Here is a 14218-nt window from a genome sequence, read left to right as displayed (position 1 = left end):
CGAATCCCATAAGCCATATATATACTTCTGTACATTATTGTCTTTAGAAAAAAAAGTATGTTTTTAAAAGAAAAATTTTGAAACAAAATAAAAAATCAGTTCAAAATAACAGATAGTCTGAAGTTATTTTATTTGAAAAATATTAGGAAAATCAATATTAATTAACACTTTATAAAATGTCAAAATTTTGAATTTAGTATTTAGTGTTTAGAAAAGACTAAATATTGACTAAAAATAATAATTTTGTTAGTTATATAACATTTTTTTATTTTATTTTGTATTTTTTTATTATTTTTTACTTTATTTTTGTATTCTTTACCTATCTTGAAATAATTAAGTAGTATTAATATAATAAATATAAAATTATAAATATTAAATTAAATAACATTAAATTATAGTCACTCGATATTACTATTTATAAATTTAAACCACCAAAAATAACCATAAAAGATTGATTCGCTGACAAAAGTAACCATGGAAGATTAAAACTCCTCAGATACCCACAATTGATTTGGTCTGTTAGTGGAAAATAGCCAAATCTAATGTAACCTTAACAGAATGACATACGTGGACGGTTTACCTTGACGATTATACGTGTTGGTAGACATACGTGTATTCAATACCATTTAGGGTCAATTTAAGCACTTATAAGCATTTATAAAGTTCTAAAAAGGAACATCAATAACTGTTTAAGTAGTGTATATAGCATACGAACATGACATGATAATCCAAAATAAAAATAGTAAACATAACTGATCCTTAGCAGTAAAGTTTTGAGCTAAATTACATACATATAGATTCCAAAAAATATAAAGACTGTTAATTTTTTTTTAATTTAGTGTTGAGTTGTTGCTCCCACTGGATAATCCATAGGCTGTGCTTTGCATAGTAGTAGATGGTCTGGGTGGTCTGAATCCAAGAACTGGATGATCTTGGTGTTGGCATAAACTGTGCGAACCTAGAAGTTATGCCTGCACTGGCTCCTTGCATTGTATATGGGGACACGGTGGGTGGCTTAACAGATGCATTGAATGACTGCTGAGAGTGTTCAAAGTTGGAACCTGAGGCACAGGGGTCTGAACTTGTGATGGAAGAGGCCTCTTGGTGGATCTCTTTGTTCTCTTTATTTTTTGTGGTTGGTGGCCTAATGTGTGGTGGCACTTGCAGTGTATGCGGCATCTTAGGAGATGGATTCAATGTGATAGTGGCCTATAATTTAAATTAGACATGAATGTAAGTAAACTTAATAGCTCAAAAAATGTTTAAGCAATTTAACAAATTTATATATTACCTGTGGTTGGGTTTCGGTACCCAGAGATGCCTCAAATTCAGCTGCTGCAGCATCCAAGGCTGCCTCTTTTGTTCTCTCCACTACATACATAGTTTTTCCATCTTTTGTTCTCTCAAATTTTTCTATGTGATATATCTCCAAAGTGATATGTAATGTAGCCATCTACACAAAAGAATTTAAAATCCACTACTAGTGGCAATCTTACAAACTCCAAGTTACTCAAACCCTAACCATCATGATATCTAACTTCACTATCAATTTGGTTTCAAGAATAATAATTACCACAATATTCGAACCATAAAAAATTATACAGCTTAAATAGAGGAACAAGAATATAACGAAGTTACCACAAATCCAAACCCTATCAGAAATAACTACAACAACATAACTAATTTTTTCAGAACGAACAATTCTTATAACTTAGAGATTACAATCATGACTTAGTTCATAAAAGTATTATCTCATACAACTTTTAAGTGTGACAGAGTATGCCTCTATACATGGTCCGTTGGAGAAGCAGCAACCTCCTCCTTCTCCAATGTCGTTACAGGAATAAAATCAGAGTACAATGGGAGTACTAGAGAAGAAGAAGATGAAAAACTGCTCTATTAGGACATGATTAATGTCACGCTCAAAAGAGAGGGATAACACCTCTTTCTATTTTTCTAATCTCAATACTTGAAGAGTAACGTATTCCTTCTTTTAATAAACTAAATAAATGTAATTAAATAAATGTAATTTTAACAAAAAAAAATTAATCCACGTAAGGTATTCTTTTATTATGTTACAATGGATGTGGACATATTGTATAATTTAACAATATTTTATTAATATTTGGTCATATTTAACAAACGGAACAAATTAATTGTGGGTATCTTAAGAGTTTTGATCTTTCATGGTTATTTTTGTCAGCGAATCAATCTTTCATAGTTACTTTTGGTGGTTTAGTCACTTATTAATTTGTTTGAGTAATTTCAACTTATTTCTTATGTAGTTATGTATCTTACATTTTAAATGTAACTAGAACTCAAAATATTAGGGAGACAAAAAATCATAACCAGTAATATTAAACACGCAAAATTCATAATTCCTATAAAATCGTGCACTTATGAACAAAATCCATTTAAGTTTGGTTTGTAAACCGCTATAAAGTACGGACACTTTGCTGAGTTGCCGTGTCTGCGTGTTGGATATATTTTGGACACGATATTTATTGATATTTGTCCGATACATGTGTCTGCTATGTCCAAACCGTGTCTCAATAAAAAATAAAAAAATCTTTTCCGGACACACTTGGACACATCTAAATATCATCACGTGTCAGCGTATCCGATCTTATTCTTAATATATATTCTTAAAATAAATTTAGATATAGTATATATTATTATTTATTAAAATAAAAAATATTTTAAATACTTGATATAATTAAAATAAGGCATTAAAAATAATTTAAAAAATTAATTTATATTTTAATATCAATAAAATATTAAAATATCATTACGATTTATCTAAAAATACTTTATATTTTATATATGTGTGTAAAATTCGCGTGTCGACGTGTCCCGTATCGTGTCATGTCCTGTGTCCGTGTCAGTGTCCGTGCGTCATAGATAAATAAAAATATTCATGATGGGGTAATTTTATCTTAGCTTTATGATGAGTTGATTTTTCTTTTTATTTATATTTTTTCTTTGATGACTTATCAACCGAGTAATAATCAGATTAATGTGAGATCTTATATTGGAATTTTAGGATTTGTTAAAATCTTTTAAGATGAGAAAGGTAAAAATAGAGTCACCTACTCAGATGAAAATGTTAAAAATGTTTTTTTAAGAAGAATTTTGTATTAAAAGTGTGCTTTTGGCCACATTTTAAAAACAAATACTTTTATAACATATCAAATCAAACCCTTTAATTTATCATCTAATGATAAAAAAAGATACATCTTTATATAAAGATAATTATAAAATCTTTATGATAATATATATCAACCAAAAATAAAATCTAAAAGAAAAATATCAGAGAATATAATGGCGTAATTTTTCAAGACGTATTTTACACATATTTTTTTTAGATTTAATTCATTTTAGCAGTTTAATTATGGTATGCATAATGGTTATTAGCAAATTTTTTGCGGAATATAATAAAGAATATTTAATTTATTTTTGTACTCACACAACCAAGCCTAACATGATATTTTATAAAATAATATTTTCTATTTTTTGTGACGCATAAAAAAATGTTGAAATGAAGAAGATAGAAAATTAAAAATAATGAAATAAGAGGATCGATTGTTGTGTACTTGTATAGATTGATGTGTTTATTATAGAAATAATGACATTCTATTTATATACTTATAAAGAAATAAAAAACATCCCTTTAAAAAAATATATAATTCTTCAATGAATCTCAACTATTCTATAAATTATAACTCTTAATAAGTCATAATTTAAAAAAATACTTTTTTAAACATATTTTTTTTATATTTTTTAAAAATATATCTCACACTTGATTAGATATTTAACTGTATTTCTAAATGTTAATAATTTCAAAAGGTTATGTTATTATATAAATATTTAATTATTTTATTAATCTCTATAATTTTACTAGATTTACAATTAAATTTATATATTTTTTAATTAAATTTTTATATTATTTTTAATTTTATAATTAAATTTTTTAAAATATAAAAAATATTAGAGTTAACGAAATAAAAGTACACATCATTAAAAATATAATTAGATATTTAATTACATATTTTTTGAAAAAAATATTCTATTAATTTTAATATTTTAAACACAAAGATGACCTAATTATAAAATTAAAAAAGTATAAAAATTTAATTAAAAAATATAAAAATTTAATTATAAATTTGATAAAATTATAAAAAAATAAAAAATATTAATTTTTATATAAAATAATATAATATGATATGATATGTCGTAGCTAGAGAGTAATATTATATTGTCTAAAATGAATAAATAATTAAATAAATATATTAATTTTAAATTAGTGTGTAAAATAGAAGGACGTTTAATTCTAAACAAATTAAAGGCGTGAGAAGCAAGGCGTGAGAAGCAAGAAGAGTCGTAGTAGACCAGTAGTACAGACTACAGAGTGTGGCACACGAAAATGAAGGGTATGTAATAGTACATAAGAGAATATCTATGCTATTACATACCTATGGATACATATACACATTAATTAATGTTTAGTTTGTTTCTCTCCGATCCGTGTATCGTTTAGATTTGAAATAAAGATCCAAGAGAAGATGGAAGAAGATGAATACATGTTATTAGAAAGCATGGCGGGGTGTTTTGGTTTTCTAGTTTTGTATATCTTGGTAAAACTTGTGCATAGCATATGGTGGAAACCAACAAGTACAGAGAAGTTATTGAAGAAGCAAGGGATTAAAGGGACTTGTTACAAACCTTTTAAGGGTGACATCCCCGACATGAATAAGTGTGCTCGCGAAGCAGCATCAAAGCCTATCAATCTCAACCACCAAATCGTGCCACGAGTCTTCCCTTTCTTTCACAAAATGGTTCGAAAATACGGTATGTACGTACACACCCCCATCCAAATTTCTATCATTTAATTTCAACTCTGGAATCGAATTTGTTTTTATGTAGGAGAAGTTTCAGTATGCTGGTTTGGAAGAAAAGCAAGAGTGATAATAGTGGACGCAGAACTTACCCGTTTGATCTTATCAAACAAGAACGGTCAGCTTACTAAGCCGCCGCGGGACCCCTTAATTAAGCTCCTAACCATGGGTTTGACTTCCCTCGAGGGAGAAAAATGGTCTCAACGCAGAAAAGCCGTTACATCTGCATTCCTCCTCGACAAGTTGAAGGTAACAAACTAATAAGTAATAACCAACATACTTGTTACATCAGTAGTAATTACTAATCCCTCAGATTTTACTTTTAATTTTATAGGCAATGCTTCCGGCATTTTCGTACAGTTGTTGTACCATGATTGAACGGTGGCAAAAATTCGTGGAACAAAACAATGGATCCTCTGAGTTGGATGTCACTTCTGAATTGGACATTCTCACGGGTGATGTTATTGCTCGAGCAGCCTTCGGTAGCAGCTACAAAGAAGGAAAGAGAATCTTCGACATACAAAAGGAGATTGCAATCTTGGTGCATGATGCCCTCACCAACATCTACATCCCTGGTTTCAGGTCTGTGTCTCTCAAATAATCTATACGCCTACAGAAATGAGTTAAACAATACATATATTTGTGACTGATAACATTTTGAATTTAATTTAAATTTAAAATGATGTATATATATTTGTATTTGTGGTCTACTAATGTTGATGTGTAAATAGATTTATACCAACAAAGAAGAACAAGAAACGATACAAGTTAGATGTTCAAATCAAAGATATATTGATGGATATGATTAAGAAGAAAGAGCACGCAATGAAAGAAGATGAATCAGAAGGGCGGAGTAGTAATGATTTAATAAGCATTCTACTGGAATCAAGAGAAGTAGGAAATTCTCTAACAACGAAGGACGTGATTGAGGAATGCAAGTTGTTCTACTTTGCTGGCCAAGTCACCACAAAGAACCTGCTTGCGTGGACCATGGTAGTTTTATCTATACACCCTGATTGGCAAGAAAAAGCAAGACAAGAGGTATTGGATCTTTTCGGCAAAGAACAAATACCTCCCGATTTTGAAGCCATAAACCGCCTCAAGATAGTAAGTCTCGTTTACCGAGTAACTAATCATATTACTAAATAGTAAAATATAAATACAATGTGAATTATTTTGCAGGTGTCGATGATATTGTTGGAAGTTTTGCGACTATATCCACCTGTACCAGTAGTTTCTCGGTACACAACGTGTGAAACGAAGGTAGGAAGCATGACAATTCCAGCAGGGGTGGATCTATATTTACCAGTGTTGCTTCTCCATCATGATGGGAGATATTGGGAGAATCCACAAGAGTTCAACCCAGAGAGGTTTAGCCAAGGGGTTTCAAAAGCTTCTAAGGATCAAAATGCTTTCTATCCATTCGGTTGGGGCCCAAGAATCTGCCCTGGCCAAAGTTTTGCCCACTTGGAATCAAAGATGGCTCTGGCTATGATTCTTCAACATTTCTCGTTCCATCTTTCGCCTTCTTATTCTCATGCTCCATGTGCCCGTCTTACTCTTACGCCACAGTATGGGGCTCCCGTTATTGTTCAATGCATTTCAATTTAGTATCTTGTGCTTACTCTCTAATTCTAATATGTTATAAATAAAAATACTTGTGTCTTTAATTAATTTTCATCCTTTTTTTCCCAACAATATGATAAATTATTGATGAGAGCTGAGGGGTAGTTGGTGCGTGCATTTATATCTTGTACAATGACATCACTTGCGTGGCAAATGTTGGGATATATAGAAATGTGGGCATGGTGTGTGTCTAAGTGCCAAGTGTGCAGCATATCCTATGCATGGTACTGATGTTGAAGTTTGGCTTGAAATGCGGTAATAATGGCAAATGTGGAGAAGGGAACGGTGGTTGCTGCATTTAATATTATGATGCATCAAAATTTGAAGGCATGGCGTGTGTGTTGGCTCATGGCTGCCTAGTGGCGACATGGGGCACCGAATTAGGTTGGGAGCTACACCTACGCCTCTGCCATACAAAGCTACAAGTGATACTCCTTTTTCCCATCAAATTAAATAATTATCTACTTTAGAATATGTTCGGTAAGTCGGATACCGGATCGTTCGAGAAAGTCTGTTGGATAGAAAGGTGGATTCCCGCCTCGTTTCAGGTCGCAGTGTGAATATGGGAGCGGACGACTTCCCGAGTACTTTAAGCGGAGTGGGATGTCACCTGTAAAGACACTCTGACGCTCAAGTCAGAAAAATGTGCAAGCGATATAAGAGTAGGATTGTAGTGACGTACCTTGGGAGAGGGGTAGAACCCTTCCTTTTTATACTTTGTCAGTAGGACGGGCCCCACAAGTAGAAGGCCTCCTTCTAGGAATGTTCCTTCTCCACAGCTGGCACGCAGCTGGCTTCGAGGGTACGTGGCCAGGTCGCCAACCGGGCGGGTCACGCGCGTTGGCCCATTCGAGCGGGTCGGGGTGTCTTCGAACCGGTTTAGTCGATGTGCCTAGCTGGGCTGGGCCGTAACAGTGCCCCAATGCGCCAGCTGTGGCCGTTGGCACCGCTGGTGGCGCGTTCCGTTTCCTCCTTCGCGTGTCGTCGCCTTGTGTTCGGCTGCTCGTGATGAGGACGCGCCTCCTGTGCGTGTAGGCCTGTCCGTTGCTAGGGATAGCCTTTTGTCGTCTCGTTCTTCGCGCCGGCCATTTAATGCTCATAATGGGTTATTCAAAACCCCGCGTGAAAAGACCATTATGCCCCTGTCTTTCGCGCTTCTTGGGTTGGTTTCTAAGTTTTTCATTCAGTTTTGTTTTTTGATTCTCCTACCATTATCCTACTACTTCTGCATTTGCCTTCTCCATTCTTCCATTCCCTGCTGCAATCCCTTGGTTTGCTTGCATTCGTTCTTCTTGCTTTTCCAGATCAAGACAAGTACCTTTGGTAAGCTTTCATTTCTCACTTTTTAATCTTCATGGCCTTACCTTGTTGTTCATTCCATTTGTTTCCCTGCTCTGTTCCTGTATGCATGTTGCTTTTATATATCGAGCGTTATTAGCACTAGGTAGGCGCGTTAGGGGGGTTACCATTCCATCATATTGCCTTTTAGGATTTACTTTGGCCATAGATTTGTTCGTTGTTTGATTGAAGTTATGGATTAGGCAAAATGTAGTTTCTGGGCTAGCTCCGACCTCCTAGTCACATAGACTAACTAAGTGGTGCCCCCACTGTAGGTATGACCCAACGTCTTGTTGCCCAGGTTCCCGTTGTGAGAGCGGCGTACGACCGGTATGCCTGGGTAACTTCTGACGTAAAGGAGACCCCTAACCAGATGGGTGAGGAAGAGCTGACTCAGTTCCGCCAAGCCGAGTACTTATGCGGCGGGACTGACGAGGAATCCAATTATGTGGTTTACGTCCCGGCCGCTCACGAGCGGATATACGAACTTAACTTGCACTCCCCCCAGGTTGCCGACTGGATTTGGTTTTATAAGGCAATGTTTACCCAGTTGGGCGTTCGGATCCCTTTTTCACCTTTCCAAATGGCGCTGCTCAATCAGTGTGACGTGGCGCCATCTCAGTTGCATCCGAACAGCTGGGCTTCCATCCGCTGTTTTGAGATGGTGTGCGAATACTTGGAGCTGCCGGTCTCTGTTGAGGTGTTCCTTTTTCTCTTCACCTTGACGTACCCTTCCAAAGAGGGGAAAGCGAAAAAGGGTTTCATATCCTTCCGATCTGCCCAAGGCCGGAGGATCTTTGGTCTGTTCGAGTACTCTTGCGTTCAAGGACAAATACTTCAAGGTTCGCCCTGTCAGAGGTCGTCATCCCTTCTGGTTGACACTGGAGGGGGAATGCCGTATCCTGACGTATTGGAGCTTCGGGGCGGGAGCTAACACTTTTACTAAAGTAACCTATAAGAGGATGACCCTAGAGAATAGAAGAATTGCCGATGTGTTGTTGGCCGTTTTCGAGAAAAACCACGTTAATCCCCATCTCTTCATGGGTGATCAGGACGTGGCCAGGAACTATATACATGAGTAGTTGCCATGTATTTATTATTATCATTTTCTTCCCTCCCGATAGGCTTCTGTGTTTTTGCAGTGTCAATGTCTGCCGAGGTGACAGGACTTGACGCTTTGATCAACACGTTTCTTGGTGGTGATAGTGACGATGAGCCGACGAACAAGAACCAGGAGGTGCCCCCAGAAAATAACGAGAATCAGGTGGTACCTCCCCCTCATGCCGCCAAGGTGCCGCCTCATAATGCTGCCGAAGCGCATGCTTCACCTACTCAGGGTGAAGTGGTCGGTGCAGGCGGTGGCTCATCTTCTCAACAAGAATTAGAGGAGGATGTGATTGTTGTGAGTAACCCAAAGAGGAAGAGGTCATCCTCTAGCTCCGAGAGAGCTCTAACCGTAATGGAAAGTGTTCATACCTTGGGTCGAGCTGTCCGACTCGGGATGTTCTACAGACAAAGCGACCGACCTCTTCAGGTCAGGACAACCCGACCTCTTCCCAAAGAGCTCGGCCAAGTCCTCAGGAAAGCCCAAAGAAGGGCCCAAATAGAGGAACACGCCCCAAAACCTAAGGCGGCCCAAAGCCTACAGAGAGAAGGGCGGTTCCCTTAAAGATAAGATGACCTCACTTAAAGATAAAGATAAGATAAGATAACTAACTTATCTTATCCACAGAAGGCCACATCTCACAGTTATAAATACACTGGAGCACCCAGGTATAACTCATACTCTGATTCTACTCAATACCTGCTTAATACCCTTGCTAACTTAAGCATCGGAGTCTCTTGCAGGTACCCCCCACCCTCTGGGGACGAAGGATCCGCACCACCACCAAGTCCAACAAGTCGGACACACCAGCTCCGGCCGATACCCACCTGCCGGACACGTCGGTTCCGACCAACACAGACGATCTCATCCAAGATCGACCTACAGTTTCAGGTAACCCTCGGAACATTGGCGCCGTTACCGGGGAACCTGGAAGTCATTCCATTGACATGGCAGATGACCATGACAACGACCACGATTCAGGTTTGGAAGACAGAACGCCGCATAAAAATGCGAACATAATACTCAAAGATACTCCAGAAACCAATGGAGACAAAAATTCATCAAATCCAGGAGTAATATAAGCACTTCAAAATCGATTGGAGCAATCGAGAAAGAAGCCCAACATCGACGTGAAAAGGAAGAAGATCTACGCCGGGAGATAAGGCAGCGCAGAGAACTAGAAGATAAGCTTGTAAAACTCGAAGCCGATCTTAAAACTAAAGCTACTCGATCATCCGCAGAAGATAGCTCTCAGAAAGATCAAGATCCATTCACCAGAGAAATTATGAAGACAAAAATTCCAAAAGATTTCAAGCTTCCGGATATGACTCTATATGACGGCACCTCGGACCCCAACCATCATCTCAGCAACTTCAGAAGTAGAATGTACCTCACAGATGCCTCAGATGCAGTTCGCTGCAAAGCCTTTCCAACAACTCTTACCAAGACAGCCATTAAATGGTTTGACAACCTACCTCCAAAATCCATCTCGAGTTTCGACAATCTGGCCAAGAAGTTCCTGGCCCGATTCTCCATACAAAAGGACAAAGCCAAACACGCACCTAGCCTACTAGGGATCAAGCAAGGAGATCGGGAAAGCCTTCGCAACTACATGGAAAGATTCAACAAAACATGCATGGACATACAAAGTCTACCAATAGAGGCTGCCATTATGGGCCTTATAAATGGCCTACGAGAAGGACCATTTAGCCAATCTATATCAAAGAGATACCCTACATCCTTAGACGAAGTACAAGAACGGGCACAAAAATACATCAACATGGAGGAAAACTCTCGACTTGGCGAAACCTCAAGGTTCGGTTCTGCCTACCGAGATAAAGAATCCAAGAAAAAGGAAGATCGCTCCGGAGAGAAAATCAAAAAATATCATAACTATACTCCTTTTAGGGTATTCTTGGTAGATGTTTACAAAGAAGTCTGTCATACAGAGAAAATCCCTCCAGCTCGGCCACTTAAAGGCAAAAAAGGAGGAGGAAATCGGAATGAATACTGTGAGTATCACCGATTTCGAGGGCATTCCACCAATGAATGCTTCGACTTGAAAAACGTCATAGAAAAACTAGTAAGAGAAGGAAAGCTAGATCGGTTTTTGGCCAATCGGGATGACGAACCAAGAAAAAGGAGAAGGGATGAGGATGTTGGACGATCTAAACGATCACCTCACACACCGGAAAGACACGTTCATGTAATACACGGCGGATTTGTCGGAGGAGGAATCTCCAAATCATCCCGAAAGCGACACCTCAAAGAAGTATACCACGTCGAAGGAAAAAAAAGCCCCAAACATCCCAGCGATCACGTTTACCAAGGAAGACGCATCCGGAATCGTCTCGGGACACGACGACCCCATGGTCATTACGATCATACTGGCAAACGCCAACCTTCACCATACATTAATTGACCAGGGAAGCTCTGCCGACATCTTATTCAAAACTGCCTTCGACAAACTCGGTCTAGACGAAAAGGAGCTAAGAGCATACCCGAACATCCTGTTCGGACTAGGAGATGCCCCAGTTCAACCGCTGGGATACGTATCGCTGCATACAACCTTCGAAAAAGGAAACCAATCCAGAACACTCAAGATAGACTACATCGTGGTCGACGTAAGCTCAGCCTACAATGCCTTAATAGGTCGGACAACGTTAAATCAACTCGGCGCAATAGTTTCAACCCCACATCTATGTATGAAATTCCCAACTGCAGAAGGGATATCTACGATAAAGGCAGATCAAAAGATGGCATGTCGCTGTTATAATGAAAGCCTAAACCTCCGAGGTGAAGGAGGAGAGTTCCACACAATCGAGATCGGTGGAGTTCAGAGGCGAGAAGAATTCCGACCACAACCCGAAGGAGAAGTAGAAAGATTCCAGATCGGAGACACCTCAGATAAAACAACTAATATTGGCACGATCTTGAAAGGAGACATAAAGGAATCACTAATACGATTCCTACGAGATAATGTTGATCTCTTCGCATGGAAAGCTACCGACATGCCAGGTATTGATCCCGAACTAATGAGCCACAAATTGGCAGTCTATCTGGGATCCTGGCCGGTACAACAAAGACGAAGAAAACTTGGACCAGAACGAGCTCAGGCTGTAGAAGAACAAGTACAAGCGCTACTTGAGGCCGGGTTCATAGGGAAGTCAGATATCCACTATGGCTAGCAAACGTCGTCTTGGTGAAAAAGTCAAATGGGAAGTGGCGAATGTGCACCGACTACACCGACCTCAACAAAGCCTGCCCAAAAGACCCCTACCCACTCCCAAGCATCGACGCTCTAGTGGATGCTTCATCAGGATATAAGTATCTCTCATTCATGGATGCATATTCAGGGTACAACCAAATCCCCATGTATCCACCAGATCAAGAAAAAACCTCGTTCCTAACACCGAAAGCAAACTACTGTTACATCGTGATGCCTTTTGGTCTCAAGAACGCAGGAGCTACTTATCAAAGGCTAATGAATAAAGTTTTCTCAGATCACATCGGAAAAATCATGGAAGTTTATGTAGACGATATGTTGATAAAGACACAAAGCGAAGATACATTGTTATCCGACCTGACTCAAGTGTTTTACACTATCAGAAAACACAACATGCGGCTCAATCCCGCAAAATGCACCTTCGCAGTAGAAGCCGGCAAATTCTTGGACTTCATGCTCACACAAAGGGGGATTGAAGCAAATCCAGACAAGTGTCAAGCCATACTCAACATGAAGAGCCCAACCTGTATCAAAGAAGTACAACAACTCAACGGGAGGTTAGCCGCTCTATCCCAATTCTTAGCAGGAGCTGCGATAAGATCTCTTCCCTTCTATGCTACTTTAAGAAAGGGAAAACAGTTCGAATGGACGACAGAATGTGAGCAAGCCTTCCTAAACTTCAAGGAGTTCTTAGGACGGCCACCTATCCTATCTCGGCCACGAGAGGGAGAACCGCTCATATTATATCTCGCAGTAGGGAGCCGGGCAATAGCCTCAGCACTAGTCAGAGAAGACGAACATGGGCAAAAATCCGTCTACTTCATTAGCAAAGCACTACAGGGATCCGAGCTGAACTACCAGAAAATAGAAAAATTTGCCTACGCTCTGATCCTCACATCCCGACGGCTTCGCTCATATTTCCAAGCGCATACCATTAAAGTTCGAACCAATCAACCCATAAAAGGGATATTACAGAAAATAGATCTAGCAGGAAGAATCCTACAATGGGCAATCGAGTTGTCTGAATTCGACCTCCAATACGAGGCGCGTACAGCAATCAAATCGCAACACCTGGCCGACTTCATCGCAGAATTTACAGACATCCCGAAAATCCCCATAGAATGGAACATATACGTAGACGGATCCTCGAATAAAACAGGAAGCGGTGCGGGTGTGATAATTGAAAGCAACCAAGGAACTCAACTTGAGCTCTCCCTTAAATTCGGATTCCCGGCCTCAAACAACCAGGCAGAATACGAAGCACTATTAGCTGGTCTGAAGCTGGCTAGGGAGGTTGGAGCTCGGAAACTCAACATCTATAGTGACTCACAAGTCATCACCTCACAAATAACAGGAAGCTACCAAGCCAAAGATCCGACCATGAAAAAATATTTGGATAAAACCAAAAACCAGCTCGGACAACTCGGGGAATATAGGATCCACCACATACCTCGTGAGCAAAATGCCCGAGCTGACGCCCTTTCAAAATTAGCCAGCACCAAACCAGGGGGCAACAACAGAAGCCTCATCCAGGAGGTATTACAGAACCCGTCAATAGCGGAAGAAGAAAGAATCCTAGCCATAATAGGTCGGGATCAAGGATGGATGACCCCCATAATAAACTACCTCAAAACAGAAGAACTCCCTACAAATGAAAAGGAGGCAAAGAGGCTGAAAAGGGAGGCACAGTACTACACTATCATAAACAACACGCTGTACAAAAGAGGGATATCAACACCTTTACTAAAATGCGTACCAACTTCCAACACAAAGGAAGTCTTGGAGGAAGTACACAGCGGCATTTGTGGAAATCATCTCGGAGCGCAAGCTCTCACCAAAAAGATACTCCGGGCGGGATTCTATTGGCCAACTCTACAAAAGGAGGCTACATAATTTGTAAGGACATGTCTACCATGCCAGAAGCATGCCAACTTTCACATTGCCCCACCAGAAAAGCTCATCAGCGTGACCTCACCCTGGTCATTTGCGAAATGGGAACTTGACCTTCTCGGACCCTTCCCACAGGGA

General features: G+C 39.0%; 2 protein-coding genes across 2 annotated transcripts; one reads left to right on the top strand and one right to left on the bottom strand.

The window, feature by feature from the left end:
- Window positions 1-715: 715 nt before the first annotated feature.
- LOC130957984 (uncharacterized) lies at window positions 716-1977 on the bottom strand. The gene is made up of 2 exons (XM_057884854.1): window positions 1292-1977; window positions 716-1209 (listed from the first exon to the last, which is right to left on the bottom strand). The coding sequence occupies exons 1-2, from the start codon at window positions 1451-1453 to the stop codon at window positions 820-822; spliced, it is 552 nt and encodes a 183-aa protein (XP_057740837.1). The 5' UTR covers window positions 1454-1977; the 3' UTR covers window positions 716-819.
- A 2394-nt stretch (window positions 1978-4371) lies between these two features.
- Window positions 4372-6575, top strand: LOC130955949 (cytochrome P450 CYP72A616-like). The gene is made up of 5 exons (XM_057882963.1): window positions 4372-4848; window positions 4924-5144; window positions 5230-5477; window positions 5627-6002; window positions 6078-6575. Exons 1-5 carry the CDS (start codon window positions 4563-4565, stop codon window positions 6504-6506), a joined length of 1560 nt encoding a protein of 519 aa, XP_057738946.1. The 5' UTR covers window positions 4372-4562; the 3' UTR covers window positions 6507-6575.
- Window positions 6576-14218: the final 7643 nt, after the last annotated feature.

This window comes from Arachis stenosperma, chromosome 10 (assembly GCF_014773155.1).
Source record: "Arachis stenosperma cultivar V10309 chromosome 10, arast.V10309.gnm1.PFL2, whole genome shotgun sequence".
Lineage (NCBI taxonomy): Eukaryota > Viridiplantae > Streptophyta > Magnoliopsida > Fabales > Fabaceae > Arachis > Arachis stenosperma.
The sequence above is the reverse complement of the archived record's forward strand: the minus strand, read 5'-3'. Positions and strand labels throughout refer to the sequence as shown.